This window comes from Rhagoletis zephyria, unplaced genomic scaffold, assembly GCF_001687245.7.
Source record: "Rhagoletis zephyria isolate East Lansing unplaced genomic scaffold, Rhagoletis_zephyria_1.1 Rzeph_scaffold_01825, whole genome shotgun sequence".
NCBI lineage: Eukaryota > Metazoa > Arthropoda > Insecta > Diptera > Tephritidae > Rhagoletis > Rhagoletis zephyria.
In genome coordinates this window covers 51,793-73,050 of record NW_016158909.1, presented here as the reverse complement: position 1 = coordinate 73,050, position 21,258 = coordinate 51,793, and the positions used below count along the sequence as shown (strand labels likewise).

The following is a 21,258-nucleotide window of genomic DNA, read 5'->3' as shown; positions in this document are numbered from 1 at the left end:
GCAGTTATAGGTTTTGGAAAAACTGAAGAACTTTGGTAAGACTCAATGTTACTATGATTACAAAAACCAGCTTTGTTGTAATCTCTTTTAAAATTGGCTTCCTACAGTGGTCCAAGAATGGACTAATAGTTATCGTCATTCGTCATACCTTAGCATAAATCTTTATGAATGAAACACTGTGCAACAAAATTAGATGAAAATAGAATAAGACACGAATGCGGTATGGTACATATGAAAGGAGAAGAGCTCTAGAATGTTGGACCACTTTTTTCAAGTTGATGTAAATTATTGGAAAAATGTCGTATAAACTACATTTACCATTAATGGACCCGGATGGGTATCAAATAAAAGAGTTTGACTTGTAGAACATAGCGCATTTCAGTCCATCGGCATTCCATACAAGCTCTGGATTGGAATGACAGTATATTTTAAAATTGGCTATTTAGTTGCTGGATTGGGATTTTTACCGGAATATTTTGCATTCCAGTGTCTGTTGGGATTATCTCAGTTCCAAACTGGCCCGCTGGTTGGGTTCGTTGAGTTGTCATGCACTGAAATTATACATACCCAGTGGGAAAAGCATCTAGTAATGCATTACATGCGAGATAAATAATGTAATGCTTTTCTTATGAGTTTTAGAATCCATTACTGATTAATATTCTAATGTATACAAAAACTCTCAAAAAATGCATATTAGATCGCATAAATTCCTCGATTTCTAGGTAATACAAAATTAACTTCCCCACTTTTCTTGAAACATCGCCGTGGGGAAAAATGCTGTTTTACTGTTAATTTTTTCGATTATCATACATTTTGCCACTGGGTATAATCTAACAATGGATTTTTCAGCAAGCATTTGGAAGGTATAATACAGTCGGCTATCCTGTGAAATTAAAGTTCATATAAGCTAACGCCTACATTTGTTCAGGCCAGGGGCGCACCCAGGAATATATTTTAGGGGGGGTTTTATATTTCTGAAAATATATCACCGGAAAATACTGAAAATTTGCTTCAGATAATACCCTCCTTAAAATACATTTATGCAAGTTTTATGTACAGTATGTAATAAATAAATAAACGTTTTAAAATTCATAAACTGCACTTTATTTACAGATTAACAGAACTCAAACGCTTTTAACCGACTTCAAAAAAAAGGGAGGTTATCATCTCGCCGGAATACATAACTTTGGACNCTTTTTTTTTATTAGAAAGATATCCCGTAATAGTCGTCGATAGTCGTCCCGTAATTTGTTTTAGAGATCCGATGATTGGATCATGAAGAAATTAACGGTACCCCTAAATTTGAATATGAGAATTGAAGTCGGTTGTGTTCTTTCCTTAAAAACTACTTGTTTAATAAAAAGTTCTATAAACTCAAGATGCGCTCAACTTTCAAAAGTACCTAATAAAAAATTTTAAAAAAGAGTCAGTAAAAATAAATTTATTGATTCCATGAATTTTTGCACTTCTATGTTCATTTTTTCGATTTCTGGTTTTCGATAGAGATGGTGATTTTTCACGATTGCTAAATTTTTTTAATATTTCAAATACCGAAAAAATTAACTGAACTCTCAAGAAAAACGAAAAATTCATATAAAACGACGGACGAGAAATGGAAAAGAAATTTTCTTCTACCAAAATTTCTTAAATCAGTTTGCAGCTCTCAAGAAAAAAAATGCTCGTATATTTATTCCCTCATGAAAATTTACAGCAAAAGCAAAGCGCTTTTTCAAGCAACAGAAATTATAATAAATATTTCTTATAATTTCCTTGAGAGCTGGATTCTTAGCTTTAAGATACAGATTGTATTTGAGGTTATTAGCTTTAGGGGGGGGTTTGAACCCCAAAACTCACCCCTTGTGTGCGCTAATGGTTCAGGCCCTATATTCCATGCGCTTTGCCCAATGATTTATGTATGTATATTCTCTCAACAAACTAAGATATTCACGTAAGCGTAAACTGTAATAAATGCCATTCCAAAATTTTGTAATTTTAATTTAGTTAGATTTGCGATGCCAAAATTATTACAAATTTTGCAACTAAACTAATTCTCGCTTAAAGTATTAACCTTAGTTACTGCCAATTAAAATGTTCATGACTAATTGACAATTTTTTTAAATGGAGCCATTCAAATAAATTGTCTTAAGATTAGTGAAAGGCTGACGATAAAAAATAATTAAATTTTCTAAAACCTTATAATGTTTGCCGTAACCGCAATTTTGTAACTTCTTAACTCCAAACTCCAAATTCCATTTCCATTTTCTGCATAATGCAACCAAAGCGCTATCCAAAATTGAGAGACATAAAATATTTAAATGAGGAAAAACTATGTTAAATGCATTTTGTTAAAGAACAAAAAAAAAATAACAATTAAAACCAAAATACTAATTTAAACATCTACGAGCGTACATACATATATATATATATATACGAACAGCCGTATGTTTGCATATACATATGCATACATACTATATGTAGAACTAGCGTGTATGAGGCTAACCAGTTGCGCTTCGCCAAAAAAATTAAAGTTGCCAGGCAACATTTAGTACCGAATCGAATCGAATAATTAGATAAATATAAAAAGAAAAATAAAGTGAAGAATGGCAAATGGAACAAGCACAACGGCGGGAGCAACCAAAAAAGAAAACTGAAAGTTTAAGTATTATTCTTCATTGCATAAAGTGGATTAACCTGCGCTCTATGCGACGCCTCGGCGATGATGGGGTGCACAGGTCGACAGAGCGGCAAAATTGCCAACAGTCTGACTGGTTCTCAAGGCATAAATATTCTATGTACATAATTACATATATACATATATGCAAGTACTTTGAGCTGCGAGAAAAAATGTTTCAATAAAAATATTCTATACAAATATGCACTTATCCATATACATATGTATGCGTATGTACTTGGCCTACAAAATAGTGCCAATAATTTTGCGCGCACATATGCATATACTGAGCCGGATTTATGCACAGGCTACATAGGCGCCAGCCTAGGGGCCCGCGCCACAAAGGGGCGTGCGCCACATGCAAAAAAAAAAATAAAAATAAGTGAAAAATTATATACATATTTAAAATTTTTAAGAAACGTAAATGGCACTGAAGGCGATCGATCAAATAAATTTTTAGTTCATTTTCTACCCTAATCGAAGGGCATTCACATTGTAGTAAAACATAATATAAGTACTAAATAGCTGATTTAGTTAAGTAAGCAAAATAAAATGCGTCGTTTCGTCGAGTCGACGACAGGCAAATGGAGTACGCGTGCCACCGGCATGGCCATAGGGGTCAGAATGATTCCACCGACTCCTTTGTGTCGCAGTGGTGTTCGCCTCGCTCGTCAAAACAGTGAATTTGTCAATATACAACTTCACAATAAGAAACGTAGTTTATTTTTTTTATTGTAAAAGTATATAATTTATACAAAGTATAAATGAAGAAAAAATTTAAATGTGGCTGTGGTGCAAGTTACTACCATACCTAAACAAACGCGTTGAGTGGGGTGTTTTCTGACGCCTAGCGCAGAGTTTACCCTAGGAAAAACAGGTTTGTCCTAAAACCGGATTTGACCAGTAACATATGTATACATTTTTTTCTTTTTAAAACAATAAAATCTAAAAATTGAACCAGAAAAAGAAAAAAATTAAAACAAAAAGGGGGTTACAAAAAAAAATATTTGATTTTTAAAAGAAAATCAAAAACTTAAAAGAAAATTTTATATATGAACTTAATGATAAAATGACTTTCAGGTCCATAAAAACTCAAAAATATTGTTTATTCACTTTGCATACAGCGCGAAAAATTGTGTGTGTAAATATTTTTTTCGGCCCTGTACGTATGTGGAAAATTATTATTTTTTTTTTTACATTCAATACCGATCCTACTATGCAAAACAAAAAAGTATAACGTGGTTTAAAATTTACAAAGCATTTATTTTTAGATTTTATAGAAAAACCTAATCGTAATTTTTACCTGTAAGCTTAGGTTATGTTTACAATTTAAAAATCTAAAATATGGAGAATGGCCGTGGCCGCAACACGGAAAGAGCCTATGGGCCCATAGATGCTAAATCCGGCACTGCGCACATACATATTTGTGTATGTATTTAAAAAAAAATAAGTTTGTTTGGCTATCTATAAGGGGTACATATTTATCGAAGATAGCATTATAGTTTATTAAGACACATTTGAAAATTTGCTGTGGCCTAAAATCTTTAGAAACTGCGCCTATTTCAATTTTGGATAGGAAAACCGCCATTTCGTATTTTTCAAAAGCAAATATATAATATGTACATAAGGGTGCGTCACTCTCCAAACAGAAAAAATTGCACTCCTATATTTATGACTTCCGCCCAAAATATTTCTGAAAAATATTAGGATTTACATGAGCTTGGCCGATTTGAAAAACTTGCAAATATAGATTTTTTTTTATAAATAAAATAAGTTGTTAATATATTTTTACCAAAAATTCACCGCATATGAGAGAATAGTTTAAGCTTAAAAGGTCTGCATAAAAATATTTAAAAACTTTATCAACGGCATCAAAGAAATGAGATTTTTGGAGGTACTTTTAAACGACCCAGCTCATGTACATCTTAATACTTTTCGGAAATATTTTGGCGAACGTCTTAAAGTATAATAAATACTAGAATTTCGCTGGAAAAATTGCAACTTTTTTTTTGATGGGACACCCTAATGTACATACATATATCCCAAGTAGTTCGGCCTGCCGCATCACCCTGTACATAAACACTTTTAGTTACTCATACTCAAATGCCGCAGATGCATTATCAGTGTCTACATCCAACTTACATTGAAGTTATGCTGCACTTGCAACAGCTGCAAAGCAACTATGTATGTGTGGACTTACACACATACAGCGTGCCAAACAAAGCCATGTTAGCAGCTACCAAACGCGCCATTCAAGGTTGGGACAGAGCAATGTGCGCAAATTACCAACCGCAACAGCATTCAATGTCAAGTCCGTCAATTCCTAGCGTAGCCGCTTGGCGCTGCCAACAAAGTGCAAGTTTTCAAGTTTCACACAGCCAAAGCACGTCTCAGCATCTCTTTAATTTATGCAAATGCGGTTAAGTTGGCATTTTAAATAAAAGATTTTTCACTTGAAATTAAATTTTAAAATTCAATACTTATTGTTGCAGGTTTTTCGGTAGTAAAGCGCACATTTTAGGGGTTCATTTCAGTTTCGTAACTTCTTTGAATTTCAAGTTTTGTATTATGTATTAAAATAGTATTTAATTTTATTCTTAGATACTTATTTATTAAGCAGTCAAACTTCTTCGCCTATAAATATTAGATTCTAAATTATCTTTGCCGCTTAAATAAAGGAGTTACATTATAAGAACAAAGACCTAATCAATGTATGGGATATACCGATATTGTTCGCTTCTAATAAATGATTAATATTTAAATACATTTAGTTTTAGTCGAATATTTCGTTCAAACAAAAAACAATCGGAGGTGACTAAATCGACTCAGCTCGTTGCCCTGATTCTTCTTCTTTTTGATTGGCGCTATAGCCGCTAAAGTGATTTTGACCAAGATCGATTTAACGTACCAGACGCACCTAGCTACTTGGCGCCAATAAGGAACATCGAGTGCCTTACCATCTACTCAGCTCAAAGTAGCACTTCTTTGCGAATTCGACAGGACAGAAATTTTTACTTGCAAAAAAAAAACTTTGCAAAATCAGACGTTCTAATTAATAATCTATTGTTTTTGCTGTCGATAAAATGTCTTTTTCCGAAATGTGTTAAATTGTTAAAATCCCAACACGCAGCAAAAATGTTTGTATGTGAGTAGCTTAGACCGGAAGTAGCTGATTGCCAAAATAATTTTTCCAGAACTTTTATTGTTTATGTATATTTTAGGTACATTTGAATAAATAATAATTAATATATGCAAATAGATAAATGCATGCTTACATATACATATGTATGTAAAATAGGGTGGTCCAAAAACAGTAAAGTCGGAATTGTAACGCTCTCGCCCCTAGGATTGTTCTTTATCGAAGAAAAGTATACCCCATTTTTTTTTTTTTTTTGAAGTCAAAAAATATTTAGAGTTGGCTCAAAGCGCTCAAAGTTTTCCATGTATTTTTATATGGGGAAAATAAAATTTTTCGTAGAAATGGTATAGAATTCTTGAAAATCAATATTTTTCGATCGGAAAACCCTGGTAGACCTTCAGTAGACTTTCAATAATAATACCCAATTGTTTACTTAACAATTTTTTAATACTAACGATTTTTTATTGGTCGCACCATTACGTTTTTCGGAGTTTTTTGCGGACCAGTAAATTATAGTTGCGATGAAAAAATGGCTAAATAAACAATTGGGTATTATTATTGGAAAGCTCCTGTATAGAACAATCCTAAGGGGTGAGAGCATAAAAATTCCGACTTTACTCTTTCACATGCATTTTTGGACCACCCTAATGTACAACAATGAAATACATTATTGCTATTCGACGAAACACATGTGATAGCAATTATGAAAAAAGAGTACCTACTTTAATAAAATAAACTAAACAAAAGGCAGTGAAGTGAATCCCTCAACTGCATAGATGGGTATCCGAACGCGCCTCTTTTAGCATATATGTGAGTAGGATCGACCAATTGAACCATTCCAACCTAACACAGCCTTGAAGTTTCAAGGCAAAAAGTTTCTACATATTTGAACCCTGTCCTGCTCCTGTCGTCAACGTTGTTTACCTTATGAGGACTCCAAGTTTTTTTTTTTAGTTTCTCTCAATTGTTTATGCTAGAATAGTGGGTTATAACCTTTTCCTTTCCTTATAGTAATGCCTCCATGTTCCATCCATCCATGGTGAAGTATATGTACATTTTATTTACCATTTTATTTAGTGGCAAAATGAGTTATTTTATTCCCAATCCCATACAATGAAACTTTTCCAATTAATTTACTATGGTGCCTGATATCCATTGAAATTCCCTATCTAGAAAGTTATCAAAGTCTAAAATCAGGTGAAAATTAAGAAAGCTGCAGAAATAATATTAGGCAAACAAATTAGGTATTGAAAAAGGCCCTTTAATTAATTTGAATTGTTTATGCCAATAAAGATTGATGGTCGAAATTCGAGGATCAACTCGTGTGTATATCAGTCTTTAACATAAAATTTTTTTCAAAAATATTTATTGTAAATTTTAAAGGATATTCAGGACCTCCTTCGTCCTTATGGACCAACATATTTAAACTTTTTTAATTTTACAGAATTTTTTCCTTTATATGATACCCACAATGTTATTTTATTTTGCACAGAGTGTTTTAAGTATTTTTTTAATTAATTATATCTTCAAAGTTTCAAAGTTCTTTTAAGAAAAATTACAATAATAATAAGATTTTTGGGACTGTTTCAATTATAGTAGAACGTCAATGTCAGGATTTAATGAGGATGTTTTAAAGCTTATATTTTTCTGGTGGTTTTTCAATTGTTTCTATAACCCTTGGTGGCTGAAAGAGCTACAAAAAATTCCATGGCGCATTTAAAATTACGAACCATTGAATACGGAAATACTTACGATCAATATTATTATTTAAGAATCTTCGCTTCATATCACACATACAGATATCATATGTACATATGTAACTATGTATCGATGGACATTATGAATGCGACCTCAAATATAATTTTGCGAGATTTCTATAAACCAGTTCTCTCTGAATGTCAGCTTGTCTTTTAACAAGTTCAATTTTGTTTTTTTTTTTTGAGTGTTTTCTTTTAATTTATTCGTGAGCCGTATATTTTATTTATCTCTTAAGTAAATTTTATTACCTACAACAATCGAGCCAAGCCTCCTTCTGTGTAAAAGAGTGCCTGTGTCACTTAAATTGATTTATTTCTTAAAGTGAGTTTTTAATTGAACTAACTGAACAAGTTTATATTCGATTTCCGTTTGAATGTAAATCAACGTACGCATTAACAAAATTCAGATTTCTAAAAAAGAACTAGCAAAATTTTACGAGTTCACGTGCAACTCTCTAAACTCTTTCTAAGCGATTCAATTGAAATTGGTGTCCCTGTTGTAGCGATTTGTATTCAAAGTTTTTGTATTTTCTTCACTACATACATACATATATTCCTTAAAAATGGTGTCCGCTTTTAAATTTTTTTATTTCTATCGCAACCTGACAGGAATAGCTGATGAGTCGTAGTTATTTTTGAACATTTCATTAACACATTCTATATAGTAGTATTTATGCTTTAGATTCTTTAGAACTTATTTGGTAGTTAGCCGAAGGAAACCATAGACGCATAACTCGAATTGGTAATGACTTCAAGGCAAAAAACGTGTGTGTTGGTTGGCAACGAATTTATTTATTTATTTAGTTAGCTGCTGGAGAGAATACGAATATATTTATCCTCTAATACGAGTATGCCGACTAAAAGAGCGGCAAAGCGATGCGAGAGGGAGAAAAATGAGCTCATTTCAGCTATTTTTCAGCTTATATATTTTTTAGTTTTTTTTTTTTTTTTAATAAAAACCAATTATATAAATTCATCAATAGCAGTTTTCAAAAGCGACGCGCGTGCATAGTATGTTATGCAATCATGTATGTACTTATGATTTACGGGATGTGCTGAAAATAAAACTCAAATGATTCAAATGATTTATTGCTGAAAAAGCTATTTTTGAGAGTTAAACATTTTGCTGATTGATTTATGTCTATAACATTTTAGATAAAAAAATATATTTAGTTAACTTAACTTTTAACTAACTTTTAACTTTTGTTGCCCTCTGAATTTTGTATTCAAAAATCTAATATTTTTTTTGCGGTTTCTCTTCCCTCTTACAGATGGCTCCAAATCTGATAGGCAGCACTTTCCTTATCGCCGAAACGGCAATCACCAATAATAATAATGACGCTAACAACAACAAGCAGGCTACATTAGCTAAGGGCACCTGCAAAACAGCAACAAGCAACAATGATCGCGTACCGAATCAGGGCGAGTCAGCAGCGGCCATCAGTCGTCAAAACTCTGCCAAGCCAGTGGCGCAAACTCAGAACAAAGCAGATACGACTACGCAGAAACCTTATAAAATGGAAATCGTTTGGTTCAATGTATTCTTATTTGTGTTATTGCATTCGAGCGCACTCTATGGTGTATGGTTAATTTGGGCTGAGAACGCTTATCTGGAATTTGTAATTGGTGCGTTTATGATGGAGTTACATATATGTAATTTTTTTGTTTAATTTACTAAATATATATATATGCTTTCTCTTCCTCCCATCGCGTACGATAGGCTATTTTTATGCCATACTTGGCGGCTTGGGCATCACTGCCGGTGTACATCGTCTATGGTCGCATCGCGCTTACAAAGCCAAACTGCCATTACGTATATTCCTTATGCTTTGCCAATCGCTCGCGTTCCAGAACAGCATCTACGAATGGTGTCGCGATCATCGTGTGCATCATAAATTCACCGATACCAATGCGGATCCGCACAATTCGGGTCGTGGTTTCTTCTTTGCTCATATGGGTTGGTTGATGTGCAAGAAGCATTCCGATGTAAGAGAACGTGGCAAATGCATTGATATGAGCGATATTTTGGCCGATCCTGTAGTTCAGTTCCAGCGGAAGTGAGTAAAGTTAAAAGCGAAATTTTGAGTATTATTTTCGAACGAAGTGTTAATTTTACAATTAGTAGGGTTTTGAAAAAAGGGGGAAATTTAGAAAATAAAATCCGTAAATAAATTGTAAGTGTAAGTAACACTGTGCGTGAAATCGTTATCAATGATGGCAAGGGCGCCATTATCGACAGTAATAATGATAAGGATGACGGTAGATTGACGATAACTATGGCGCTTATGGCAGCGATAACAATATTGATAACGATAGTAGTTTCGATAACGATAACACAGTCGTTAGTGCCTACAATTACGATAGAGGGAATGATAGCTGCGTCGATAACGAAAAAAAATTTCGATAACGACAACAATGTCCATAACGACAACAATGTCGATAACGGTAACAATTTCGATAACGATAACAATTTCGATTTGTGACACTTTGTCCTTCCCTCTTTTCTGCCGAAAATGACTCGTTTTATACCTAACTCTCCCCTTTCTCGCTTACAGATACTACTTTGTTGTAATGCCCATTTGCTGTTTCGTCCTTCCGGCACTATTCCCCTACTTTGTGTTGGGCTCATCTCTCCAAGTTTGCTTCTTCGTTTGCTCAATGCTTCGTTATGCACTCTCGCTGCACGGCACTTGGCTGGTGAACAGCGCTGCTCACTTCTACGGCATGAGACCATACGAAAAGAACATCAGTTCGGTTGATAGCAAATTTGTGTCGATCATTGCTTTTGGCGAGGGCTGGCATAACTATCATCATGTCTTCCCATGGGACTACAAAGCGGGAGAATTGGGAGCATACAAGCACAATTGGACCACAGCTTTCTTGGATCTCATGGCACGTATTGGTAAGTCGTTAGTGATAAATGCAGAAAGCAGTAGTAGCTCAAAATATGTATACTAAAATTTTTTTTCGTTGCATTTTTTTTCTCATAGGTCAAGCTTACGATTTGAAATCGGTGTCACAGGAATTGATTCTGAAACGTTTACAGCGCACCGGTGATGGCTCACATTACTCTCTGCATGACTTAAATAACAACAATGTGAACATCAACCAGCTGGTGTCGAAACTCGATCATGAGAAAGAGGATACCATGATTTGGGGTTGGGATGATACGGATATTTCCAGCGAAGATCGTAAGGGCGCGCTTTACGAGAATAAGGAAGAATAGAAGCATTTCAGTTTACAGTGCTCGTACACAGATTCATTTTTTTGCTTTAGAATAGGACAGTATTTAATTAGTAAAATTATACTTGGTGCCTGTTTGAAGCTTCCTATTCTCATGCTACCGTTATCACACTGAACAAATTTCATTAAAAAAAAAAATCCAAAAAATACAAAAAATACGCACAACCACCAATATCTATATGTAAAAGTACGAACACCAACAACATGTTTTTATAGACGTCTTTGCAATAAGCGCATACTCAATGTACTTGGAGGAATCTACATATATGTATATACATATGTGTCCTGAGGGGGAGGGATGGAGCAGTTTGCGCACTATTTAGTAGCTGACGTGGAGGAAATAATGAGGAGAATTTCTTTCGAAAGTGAAAGGAAATGTGAAATGCAGCTAATGATGATAATGATGATGTTGAAGATGAACACAACAACAATAATTTTGAACGTACGTACTTTTAAGAGGAGGTACTATGCGGCATACATACTTTTAACGTTAAGGGAGGTAGTTCACATACAACATACAGAGTTAAGGCTAGTTCTAAGGAGATTGCTTGTATAGAGTTTTAAGAGTTTTTTTTATATTTTTATTTTCGTCTTAGAACTCAAACGCGAACGTTTGTTTATTTTTTTTTTATAAACATACGCACAATAAATGTAATGAAACGCTAGTTTTAGTTTGCTTTAAAATTATTTTGTATATTATTATATAAAGAATAACCAAAAATGTTTAGGTAAACAATAAAACAGTTTCGAAAAATAGCGACGGCCTTTTACTACTGCCAAGCTGCTGGCTTTCAACAGATGATTAACGCATTATGTTAAAATACATACAAACATATGCACATGCATATGCTTCTACAATTCTTTTTTTTGGAAAAGTTTGCATAACAATAAATAATGCTGAAAGATGCATCCAACAAGAAAAGGCACTTTGCTGTATATAGCATTTTCAGTTTAAGTGAAACTTTTTTCAAATTAAATGAAACCATTTTCAAACAAAGCGAAACCTTTTACAAACTAAATGGTACTTCCTTTTAAAAATGTTTCACTTAATTTGAAAAAAAGTTTCAATTAATTTAAATAAAGCTTCATTGAATCTGAAAAAGGTTTCACTTAATTAGAAAATGGTTTCATTTAACCTGAAAAAGCTATAATATTAAGAAGTGAATAGCATTCATAAATATAAATAAAGACAATCGATTATTTAATTCCAGCTAGCAACTGACGCAGGAGATTATCCCTGCATACCGAATTAATTAGTTCCGGTTGCAATTTTTCCATTTTTCCAACTGAATGCGCAAATTCTTACTAAAAATTGTTAATGGAAATTTTATTCATAGATTCAACCATGACCTCAGCTTTTCAATATCATTTCGACCTCATCTGCAGCCTTTCAACTCACCTTGGCAGATGCGTAGTCATTTTTTTAACTTTTGTTTTTAGTTGATCGCAAATTTTTGTGAGCTCAAATTTCTTTAATATGCACACATACTCATACAGTTTACTGTTTTTTTTTTTTTTTGCTTAAGAGGAGCTGAGGAAGCATAGAATATTATAAGCGGAAGTATTTGAAAATGAAATCGAATTCGATAGCAGCATGGATGGAAAGAAACCAATGATAATTGTTGCAAAACATGAATTTGGAGGTGAACAAGAATACAGCCAAACACATACATATACTTACGTACATAGTATATACATATGTGTGTATATGTACATTAGATCGTATCACAATGAATGTGCCGAAAAAATTTCCAACTATTTAGTTAAAAATTGATGGCCTTATTCATAAAAATTAAAATAGGTTTTAAAAGCTTTATACATTTAGGTTCTAATACATTTTTCAATTTATAATCCATTTTTTATCAAGCTTGATAAATATACATATAGTAAAGACGATTTTGATAATGCTAGTGTATTTTTGAGCTTGCTACTATTGATTATAGGGAGCCGTGTTCAAAAAAAAAAAAAAATAATAATAATAACTTTTTAATTTGTCATGATAGGGTAATATTTTTTTTAGGGAAATATGTAGGTTTTTATAATACCTTTACAACGGTATATCAATTGTAGAAAATGTACATCGAATTAAGGAGTTATTAAAAAACTACTAGTCCCGAACTGGTATCGAAGTAGGCTCAAAATGATCCCAAAAAAGTCCTGAAATGGTGCCGAACTAGCCCCGAACAAGTCCCGAATGAGACCCGAATTAGTTTGAACTAGGTCCGAACTGGTTCCGATCTAGCCCCGAACAAGTCCCGAATGAGACCCGAAAAAGTCTTGAACTCGATCCGAACTGGTTCCGATCTAGCCCCGAATTGATCACTAAAAAGTCCTGAATTAGTCTCAAACTGGTCCCAAAATGATCCCAAAGTAGTCTCGGAAAAGTCCTGAACTAGTCCCAAAATTTTCCCCGAAGTAGTTCCGAAAGGGCTCCAAACTAGTCCCGAAGAAGTCTCGAAACAGTCCTGAAATACCCTCGAATTAACCCAATCTTGCTCCGAAACAAGTCCCAAAAAATTCCTCAAATAGTCCCGAACTAGACCCGAAAGAGTCCTGAACTAGGTCCGAATAGATTCCGAGCTAGCCTCAAATTGATCACGCAAAGTCATGAAATAGTCCGCACTAGTCTCGAAATGATGCTGAAAAAGTCCTGAGCTAGTCCCGAACTGGCTCCGAACTATTCCCAAAAAGTCCTGGAATAGTGCCAAAATGGTTTTACCATTTACCCAGAGATTTTTAGAATGCAAATATAGCCGTCTGCAGTCGCAAACACAGGGTGTTGATAATGAAAAATCACATAAATATTGCATTTGGGTTACACAAGAAGCAGTTAATAATTTTCTGCTGGATTTACCAAATGAAGCAGTTACAAATTTTCTGTTGGGTTAACGCAAATTTTGTGCATACCAATAGCAAAAATTTTTACACTCCTGAAGATCGCTTGGAATAAATTGCATTTATTTTTGTGATACGATCTAATGTATGTCCATATGTAAGTACATACTTATGAAATACATACCTACATATAAATATGTATGTATGCGTAAACCAGACAATCATTCAACCAGCAGACTTGTTGTCTGTAGAATTTATTGTCTCTGATTGCGGGATATTGGTTAGTGGTATCGCGTATTAAACCTAGCAGAACCAAAGCCAGGCGATTGATTAAAATTAAGAAGTAAAAGACAAGACATAATTGCTGTCCGCTACTTAGTGGAATAGAATACGTAAAAATTTAAATTTTTTGTGTTTTTTTTTCTGATTTTCAAACAATGGTTTGCTTCGCTAAGCTTTTGGGATTAACCGAACAATAATTTATAGTGTACATGACAGTATACATATTTCAACTTTAGGGAAATTAAATGAACACCGTGATGTTCAAGGAAACGAACTGCTGATGAGTTGGCAATTTGCGGTTCTTAAGAGCGTTCAATTGGAGCGGGACCAATTTTACCAGCAAAACAACCAAGTGTTTCCTGAAAAGGGCGACCAGCAGTGAGCTACCAGGTTTGAAAGTAGTGATTAGGGGCCACATTCCATGGGGACGACCTATGGTGGTTATCAAAGGTATCATCGACGATCCACTGTGTATGTATTATTTTAAAAATGAGGATAGTGCAAAGCATACTCATATTGAACATCGTCGAGCTATATTCTTTTTCCCTCCATTAAGATTCATAAAAGAGTCTGGTAAGTTCTTCGGGAAATAATGGGTTAGTGGCCATCACAAATTTTATTCCATTCCTACCCTAGCTACACCTCTAATCAGTCGGTTGATTGACAATGCTGACGATAGAATACAATATTCCGAAATCTGTGTATGATTTATTTAAATAAATAAAAAATATTTCTACGGGCTTGTCGATTCTATTTTACTTCTTCAAAGTTAGGCTGGGTGAGGTAAGGTGGCAGAAGTTGTTCTTCATTGTGTTAACACCTTGTAGCATTCGTGCAACGGTAACTTAAGGTAATTCGTGTGAAGTTGGACATTTTTTTAGGTGCTCAAAGTAAAGTTGACGAAATATAAGCCGAGGTGTTTAAACCTTAGTCTAGTCAAGCAAAGAATTGCTGAGATGATTTCATCTCGTCCTCCAAACCTGGCGATATTAGGTTGCATCACATGGGTTCCTAAATGACCTTGACCGGTCGGTAAGAATGAAGAACTGGCGCTTAGCTAACTGCAGAAGCCCCTTTGACCACCCGCAGTCAATTGCCGGCCATGAAGACTTTGAAGCCTTGCATTTATGGGGTTTTGTACAGCGCCGAGCTGACTGCAAGCTCATCAGTCCAGGAGATAACTTAAGGGGCACCCTGCTCAGCCAATTCGTTTGGCCTGCAATTTCCAGAGATGAATACTCCGAGACGATTAAGAGAAAGGTCACACAATCTCCGAGCAGTTTCAATCGCATCATGATCGATTCTAGAACCTGATGGTCGCTTGACTATCAGCGTAGATATTTACCCTTCTAATCGCTAATACCTTGCGCCTAGTGAGGCTGCCTGTTTTATAGCTGGCACATCTGCCTAATAGACGCTGAAAAGGTTCGGCAGCCTGATCATGTTATTTACTGAGAGTTCCTATCAGGAAAAACCTCATCCAACTATGCCGTCCAACTTCGACTCATACGCGAATATATGTAGTTATTGGATCTCTATTCCAGAGGCTGCCACATTTACCCCTTAGAGGACGTGTCTCGAGAAGGATCCGTTCGAGGTCAGCCTCGGGAGGCAGGAGGCAGGTGGACAAATTTCATGGTGAAAGTCAGTGTTGTCACTTCGGAAATCAAATTAATGGAATTTACTAACAAAAACTGGGCTAGATCTCACAAAAATTGTGGTATAATATTTGAAACATTTAACACATTTGTAAACTTTTTATTCGTCGAATTACACTATATGTATGATTGTATGATCGCAACATCGGTCCAACTGCAACTATTCCTGTGCCTTTTCTTCGGTAAAGAGCCGGCAATGTACCATGTTTTGGTTTATCCGATATGTATCAGATATGCCTGCTCAGCCCTTCTTATTACTTAGATCAGTTTGAAATCTCCTTCTGTAGCTGAACTTCAGATGTATCTCTCGGTAATGCATTGTTGGGCCTTGCTTCGTCAGGATATCGATCTGCCATCCTTAATAGAGCCGTTTTCGCCTGAGTCTTTATTTGAATACTAAAGAGGAGTATAATTTAAAAGAATGGCCAAGGGTGCGGTTTGCCAAGTTTCCATAGCTCCAGCGCTTTGATGGTCTCAAGTTGTACAGTTCTATTGACCCAGATGATAGCTCCATCTCAGCAATATTGGCAAACATCTCCAGCTCTTTCCTGCCATGAACAACACACCATGAATTATCTTGCAGTTTTCATTGCAGTTAACTCCACGTGCCTTTTCCAGAATAATTTTTGGTTTAGTATTACTCTTAGAAATTTAACCTCTTTTTGGTACATTTTGATTGTTTTAAGACTATCAAATTTACATATATTTATTTGAGAATAGTATTATTGTGGTTTTTCTGAATTTATATTCAGCCTCAACTTGGCTCAGCATTTTTTGGTAACATTCAGCACTAGCTGGATTCGTTTACAGACAGTGTGTTCGAACTAGGGACACGATATCAAACGACTCGATACTCACAATATCGATACCAAATTCAAAAAATTAGATCTGATTGTTGGACTCTTAAAACCCAAAATATATCCATATCAATTCCAAAGTATAGACATATGGGCGTTTCCAGCGGTAGGTCATAGTACGACATAGATTTGCAATAAATGAAAGCGTTAGGGTGCGCTGTAGTTAAAATAAAAAATATATTCGACATAAAATTCATATTTTATTTGCGTTAAAAATTAGTTTAAAAACAATATTAACAAAAAAGTTTCAATTGAGATTTTAGTAGCGTAATGTCATTCAACGTGACGTCATATAATTCGGCTGATAAAAAAAAACAGGAAAGATTTTTACATTTTGGAACTTGGAAAATTAGCCTTAAATACTTCAAATATTACTACAAATTGTGTTAACCAATTCCCAGGGTTTTCGAATCTTGACGTTTTCATTTAATTTTTAACAATTTGTCACGCCACGCCAGATTGGAAATGCCCATATTTACTTTTCCTTGAGCATATCAAAAAGAATTTAATAAAAGAAAATTATTTTTAATATAAAGTGCAATAGTATATTATTAATTTCATTAAGTTTGTAATGCACCTTTGCGATTCGATACGATACAAGGGTTCTCGATTCCAAAATATATGGTATCATAACGTATCGAAATTCGTATCCGAACTTGTCCCTGCATGTTGGTACGATGTCATCGGCATACGCCTGGAGAGTTAAACCTGCATTCACGAGATCTTGAGACAGTCCGTCGACGACTATCTTTGGTAGTGGTAGTGGAGATACAACTCCACCTTGGTTTTAGGAAATAATACAATAATAATCTTTTGGCGCTCACATTTTGGTAGGCGTTTGGCCGAGCTTTAGCTCCAAATACTGGTGTGCGTCTTGATGTTGTCGCACATAAAGGGGAGGAGTTACAGTTTTTCGCCGCCTCCTAACGGTAAATGGATTTTATGAGAAGTTTTTAATGTAAGCAATATGATAATTAAATACCATAGAAGCGAAAACTTTTTCTTGCATTTGGATTTGTTAGGTAATCATATATGTATATGTACTAAATGTATTCCTCAATTTACCTGTTTAGTTGCATATAACCCACTGCTTCAAAAAATTTGCATAGCCATTTGTTTCCGCAGTTTTTTTTTTAAGTTAAAACACATGAAAGAAGAAACCCAAAAAAATTTGGTTAATATTACTTTTGTGTAAAATCTACATATAAATAAGTTGTGTCTTATAGTGAAGATATAACGGAGCTGTGAATACATAAGTAGGTACTTGTACCCCGTGCTTGTTGTAGCCGTTTTTAAGGGACCTATAGCTCGTTTCTGTAAGAGTTCTCTACTGCTAATATTTATATTCTCTACCAGTAGAGAATAGGCATAAAACGTTACGAGTTAATACAAGTACATACTCGATACTTTTCGATCGATACCAAGCAATTTTGGCATTGATACTTTTGAACCAAGTACTGAGTAGGTATCGAAAAACCAATACTCGATACTAAGACCAATGTGGCTTCGGCAATTTTTCCTCCATTGTTATTCGGCATATTAAGCGCCTTGCTCGTTATGGCTGTTTAATTGGCAACCAACAAATGCGATATAGTCGATATAGTGCAAAGAATACACGCTCCAAGTGCTTCACCAAAGTCGATGTAAAGCGACGTATACACGGCCCAACTGTTCGAGTGGAAGAGTGACTGGATGAATGTTCAGTACAGACGTACCAACGCGATGTTAAGCTCACTGGGTAACTCTACGGGCGTGACGCGGGTTAGCATGTGAAGGCCTTGAGCAAAATGCAGGGAAATACATACGCAGAAAATACTAGCGAAAACTACAAAAGGTAGTGGGAGTATAGCTCTGATATTAAAGAATATAATCAAAGGAGAAAAAGAGTAGTGTACGAAAAGTTGATTAAAAAAAAAATTTTGGAAAAAACTAAAATATTCCAGGAAATTTAAACGCCATCTTCGTATTTAGTCTGGAGAAAAGTAAATGCCATATCGAAAAGTTTTCCAGTTCGCGGTATCTAGACACTAGAAATTCTTTAATTTTTTAAATGCTTTGAAGAATTTCTTTTAGTAAAATTTCATCCGTATCATTTTGTTTCTCTACTCTTCACACTTCCAGTTGTATGTAAAATTCTACCGGGTGAAGTATTTAATAAAGATACATTTTTACAACTATCGTATTTAAATCTTTGGCTCATAATTTTTAAAAGCCTCTATTCTTCGGAGGTACAACAAAAGCAGACTTTTTCTCATAAATATCTTATGATTAATTTTTTTTCTTAGACAAGATTAACCTTCTTGAAATTTTTTCCAATGGATTGGCTGTGTCAAATATGATTCATCATTAAACATATAGTTTGGAGTGAAGAATTCCCAGATAATGGCTAACTTATGACATTAAATAAAAAAATTTAACCTCTTTAGTTCATAAGGAATAACTTCCTGGCCAAAAGTATCGATATGAGTAGTTATCGATACTTTAGATCCCATATTTTTCAGGTATCGATACTTTTTTTCGATAGTACTTCCAAGTAAAATTATCGATAACTGCATGGTATCGCTTCATCCCTAGTAGAGAAATAATCGGCAGAGAAAGGTTACAGAAACGGGCTACTGGCCTCATAAATCAGAAAACGAAAGGGATTTTATAAGATTAATTAAAAGCACTAGGCATTTAATTGCCAAAACAAGAAAAAAATTGGTTGAGTGCCTGTTTATATTTTTAATTCCGTGAACAAATTAAGGGACGGTGCAGGATTCTATTTAAATATCTGTAGTCCTAAGCAATAACCGCCTAAGGGGAATAGCCTGAGTTCGAGAAAAAACTTTTAAAACATTTGGATTGTAACGGTAACCTTATGGGGAAACCCAAATATGTTCGTGTATAACTTTCTAAATAGCCTAGCTGGCGAGATGGGGATGGATAGTACGATAGCATATATAACTCAATTTGTTCTTAAGTCGATTTAGGCGGTTATTGCTTATGACCACATATATTTGATTGCTCCAAAAGAAAGATCAACATCACATATTTTTTATCGAATATTTTCAACATTTTATCAAACTTTATTTGCTTTTATAGAACAACCTAGAAAATCAATCGCTAAAAGTATCCCTGTGGTGGATAACTGATGTGCTGTTCCTCCTGCGCATTCGCGTGTGTTCGTGCCGCATAGATAAGTGCTGCGATGAAGGCGCTATTGTTCAGCATCATTGTCATAATAGTTGCCATTTTCAGCATGGGCAAGAGGAATGGCAGCACAGTGCCCATTAGAATAGCTGGCATAACCATTACCGGCACAGCCATTTGCAGAATAGTGTTTTTGTATGAGGAGTACGAGCCCTTTTTGTTCTTGCGGCGTATACCGCCAGCACCGCCACCGCCACCAGCGCCATGACCACCACCCACTCCACCAGCCACGCCACCAACGGCATTTCCAGCGCCGCCCAATCCTCCTAGTTCGCTTTGCTTCATGTGCGCAAATTCATCAGCTTGGGTTTCAGTCACATCCGCAGTGGCCAGAGTTTCATCGATTTCCTCAACAAGTTTCGAAGCGCGTCCACTAGCCGCACTCACGGTTTGCATCTTTGATTCTGTTTTGATTTTAGAGAGAGGAGAGACAAGAGAAAAAAGAGAAAGTAGGATATCATATGTTGAGTATCTATCATGATTTTCCTGTTCTATGAACCACCACGCACTTTTACTCTTCTTCAATGTGAAGCTCAGCTTATTGTCACGGCTTGGCACAATTTTTACCATTATGCCCGGCAGAAAGTGCAGTTTGATATCGCGATGCTTAAAGAATCGTTGAAATTTCAAAACCAAACACTGATTCAGCTTCTCATCCGACATACTGGCGTATTTGTTGTTTATCAAACTGCCCAGCCTGTCGTCCGAGTCGAAGAATTGATCGAGGAAATCGCGCGTCAAGTTGCCAGTGTGTCTCATATGCTTGCGTTCTTCCAATTTCTGCAGCACAAACAATTTTGTGCAACGCAAAATGCTGAAGCCGCGCAAGCACTCATAGACGCGCATTGGCAGTGACGCCTGAAAGTATGGCACACTTTTTACTACCTTTTCAGTGTGGCGTGCGAACGAAGTGGAGTCTCCTCCGTCGGCAGCATTGCCGCTGCTGCTACTACGTATATCACTACGTTCGTCAGCTGCTTGCGTAGGCGCGCTGTCAAACAAACGCTCTTGATTGGTGGGCGCTATCAGCCCAAAAACAACAATAACAAAAGCCATGATTGGAAAAAAGCACGTGCACTGAGACATTTTGAGCGCCATTATTTTATTAACAATTAAGTTGCGACTATTTTTATTAATTTTTTTTTTTTGGAATATTGTCTATAATTATTATATTTTCAGCTAATAAATGACGATAATTTTACTGCTTCTCACTTCAATTGCACTTCTGTGCAGTTTCACGCACCAACAGCGACTGATGCGCTCGATTTTGTAGCGCGCCAGCAAATCCCAAATGCTGCCATTCTTGGCAGTTATTGTTCGAGATTTCTAGCTGGAAATTCTAGACTTTCTTGTTGGCGGCGAAATTAATATCAACTCCAACTATTTCTTAGCCAAGTGGCAAGAAGAATCACTACCATGCAATACCGTTTTAATGGGGTTCTTGGAAAGAATCTAGTACAGCTTAGTATTTAGTCTGCCAATAACATTGCCATTCTTCTGTCGCATTTTAACACAGCTTGTTTAACCACTCAACTTTCAGTTCATCGATTCGCTTCGCAATATTACTATTTTCACTTAATTGTTGATGCTTAAGCTTTCGAACGCAAAAAAAAACTGCATATTG

The 21,258-nt window shown here is 35.3% G+C and overlaps 2 protein-coding genes and 1 long non-coding RNA gene across 4 annotated transcripts in view; 1 reads left to right on the top strand and 2 right to left on the bottom strand.

The window, feature by feature from the left end:
• LOC108365283 (uncharacterized) overlaps positions 1–6,478 on the bottom strand; it is a 22,481-nt gene extending 16,003 nt beyond the window's left edge. The window contains exon 1 of the long non-coding RNA XR_001847903.1: positions 6,467–6,478. This is a non-coding gene — a long non-coding RNA (uncharacterized LOC108365283). The remainder of the gene's footprint in view (positions 1–6,466) is intronic.
• The window catches only part of LOC108365281 (stearoyl-CoA desaturase 5-like), a 21,643-nt gene extending 10,695 nt beyond the window's left edge, over positions 1–10,948 (top strand). For both annotated transcript variants that reach the window (XM_017619271.1, XM_017619272.1), the window contains exons 2-5: positions 8,839–9,193; positions 9,288–9,624; positions 10,123–10,469; positions 10,558–10,948. In XM_017619271.1, the coding sequence (XP_017474760.1) occupies positions 8,839–9,193; positions 9,288–9,624; positions 10,123–10,469; positions 10,558–10,793 (1,275 nt within the window). In that variant the 3' untranslated portion in view covers positions 10,794–10,948. The remainder of the gene's footprint in view (positions 1–8,838; positions 9,194–9,287; positions 9,625–10,122; positions 10,470–10,557) is intronic.
• An 8,599-nt stretch (positions 10,949–19,547) lies between these two features.
• Positions 19,548–20,744, bottom strand: LOC108365287 (uncharacterized). Its single transcript, XM_017619278.1, has 2 exons — positions 20,144–20,744; positions 19,548–20,038 (listed from the first exon to the last, which is right to left on the bottom strand). Exons 1-2 carry the CDS (start codon positions 20,730–20,732, stop codon positions 19,548–19,550), a joined length of 1,080 nt encoding a protein of 359 aa, XP_017474767.1. The 5' UTR covers positions 20,733–20,744.
• Between the last annotated feature and the right edge of the window lie 514 nt (positions 20,745–21,258).

What these genes read in the sequence shown, in the direction of transcription:
- LOC108365287 (XM_017619278.1), bottom strand. Translation starts at nt 20,732, where the DNA reads ATGGCGCTCAAAATGTCTCAGTGCACGTGCTTTTTTCCAATCATGGCT. An exon ending in CACATTGAAGAAGAGTAAAA is followed by an intron (nt 20,039 to 20,143) that starts GTGCGTGGTGGT and finishes AAATCAAAACAG; the next exon opens with AATCAAAGATGCAAACCGTG.